The 1,805-nt window shown below is 62.9% G+C and overlaps 1 protein-coding gene across 1 annotated transcript; it reads left to right on the forward strand.

Annotated features, from left to right (window-relative positions):
- Positions 1–601: 601 nt before the first annotated feature.
- SOX14 (SRY-box transcription factor 14) lies at positions 602–1,324 on the forward strand. The gene has a single exon (XM_029075332.1). The coding sequence runs from the start codon at positions 602–604 to the stop codon at positions 1,322–1,324; it is 723 nt and encodes a 240-aa protein (XP_028931165.1).
- The last annotated feature ends 481 nt before the right edge of the window (positions 1,325–1,805 follow it).

Here is a 1,805-nt window from a genome sequence, read left to right on the forward strand (position 1 = left end):
AGGAAGAAAAAGAAAGAAGGGAAGAAAGAAATAGAGAGGAAGGAAGAAAGAAAGAAAGAAGGGAAGAAAGAAAGAGATAGAGAAAGGAAGAAAGAAAGAAGGAAAAAAGAAAGGAAGGAAAAGAAAGAAAGGAAAGAAGGCAATCAAAAGAAAGAAAGGAAGAAAGAAAGAAAAAGGAAGGAAGGAAGGAAGGAAGGAAGGAGGGAAAAAATAATAAAAAAAGCAAGCCTGCTCCCGCATCCGCCCACTAACAGGTCGACTCGAAAATACTTTTGGATCTTCTTCTTCTTCTTCTTCTTCTTCTTCTTTTTTTTATTTTTTCCCCCTCTCTCCCACCTCCCCACCCCCTCCTCCCCGACCCGTGCCCCCCCTCCCCTCCGCCCCCCCCCATCCATCCGCACCCCCTCCCCAGAGAAAGACGCTTTGGCGGCGAGTCCTGGATCTGCTGAAGGACTGGTATGATCAGCTGAGGTTCTGGGGGGGTTGCTCGGTGGCCCCGTCCCCCCCTCGGCCCCGCGGCCGGCCGAGACCTCCCTCGGCGGGGCCCGCGGCCCCAGGCTCCCCGTCCCGCCCGGCTCCCCCGCCCCCGGCCGGCGGCACCATGTCCAAGCCCACCGACCACATCAAGCGGCCGATGAACGCCTTCATGGTGTGGTCCCGGGGCCAGCGGCGGAAGATGGCCCAGGAGAACCCCAAGATGCACAACTCGGAGATCAGCAAGAGGCTGGGGGCCGAGTGGAAGCTGCTCTCCGAAGCGGAGAAGCGCCCCTACATCGACGAGGCCAAGAGGCTGCGGGCCCAGCACATGAAAGAGCATCCCGACTACAAGTACCGGCCCCGGCGCAAGCCCAAGAACCTGCTGAAGAAGGACAGGTACGTCTTCCCTTTGCCTTACCTGGGAGACGCCGACCCCCTCAAGGCGGCCGGCCTGCCCGTGGCCGCCACGGACTCTCTCCTGGCCTCTCCCGAGAAGGCCAGGGCCTTTCTGCCCCCGGCCTCGGCGCCCTACTCCCTGCTGGACCCCGGCCAGTTTAGCTCCGGCGCCATCCAGAAGATGGGCGAGGTGCCCCACGCCCTGGCCACCGGCACGCTGCCCTACGCGTCCACCCTGGGCTACCAGAACGGGGCCTTCGGCAGCCTGGGCTGCCCCAGCCAACACACCCACACCCACCCTTCCCCCACCAACCCGGGCTACGTGGTGCCTTGTAACTGTACGGCCTGGTCGGCGTCCACCTTGCAGCCCCCCGTCGCCTACATCCTCTTCCCGGGAATGACCAAGACCGGCATAGACCCCTACTCTTCAGCCCACGCCACGGCCATGTAACGCCCACCCAGGCCGACCCCCTTCCCTCCCCTGCAGCCCGCGGACCCTTCGGGAGGGAGGAGGAGGAGGAGGAGGAGGAGGAGGAGGAGGAGGAGGAGGAGGAGGAGGAGGAGGAGGAGGAGGAAGGGAAGGGGGTCCACAGAGGGGGAGGGACCCTTGCATGTTCTCTGGGACACTTTTCCAACCCTCTGCCCCCAAGTCCCAGCCCCCCTCCCCGACCTCCCCGACCTCCCCGACCTCTCCTAGCCTCCGGGGTCCGCTACCACCAGCTGGGAAAACGGGCCAGGAGGACTTGCTCCCCTGGGAGCTCGCAGACTCAGCCCGACCTCCCCCCCGTCCCTCCCCCCTCTCTCGCGACTCTGTCTGTCGTCTATCGGCGGGGTCGGAGAGGGACAAGGACGAGGGCTCTCCCGGGACCCATGGCTGTCGCACAGGTGCCGGACACTTGTAAGCGTTGTAAATGTTCTCACCACCTCCGCCT

The sequence above is a fragment of the Ornithorhynchus anatinus genome, chromosome 1 (genome assembly GCF_004115215.2).
Source record: "Ornithorhynchus anatinus isolate Pmale09 chromosome 1, mOrnAna1.pri.v4, whole genome shotgun sequence".
Lineage (NCBI taxonomy): Eukaryota > Metazoa > Chordata > Mammalia > Monotremata > Ornithorhynchidae > Ornithorhynchus > Ornithorhynchus anatinus.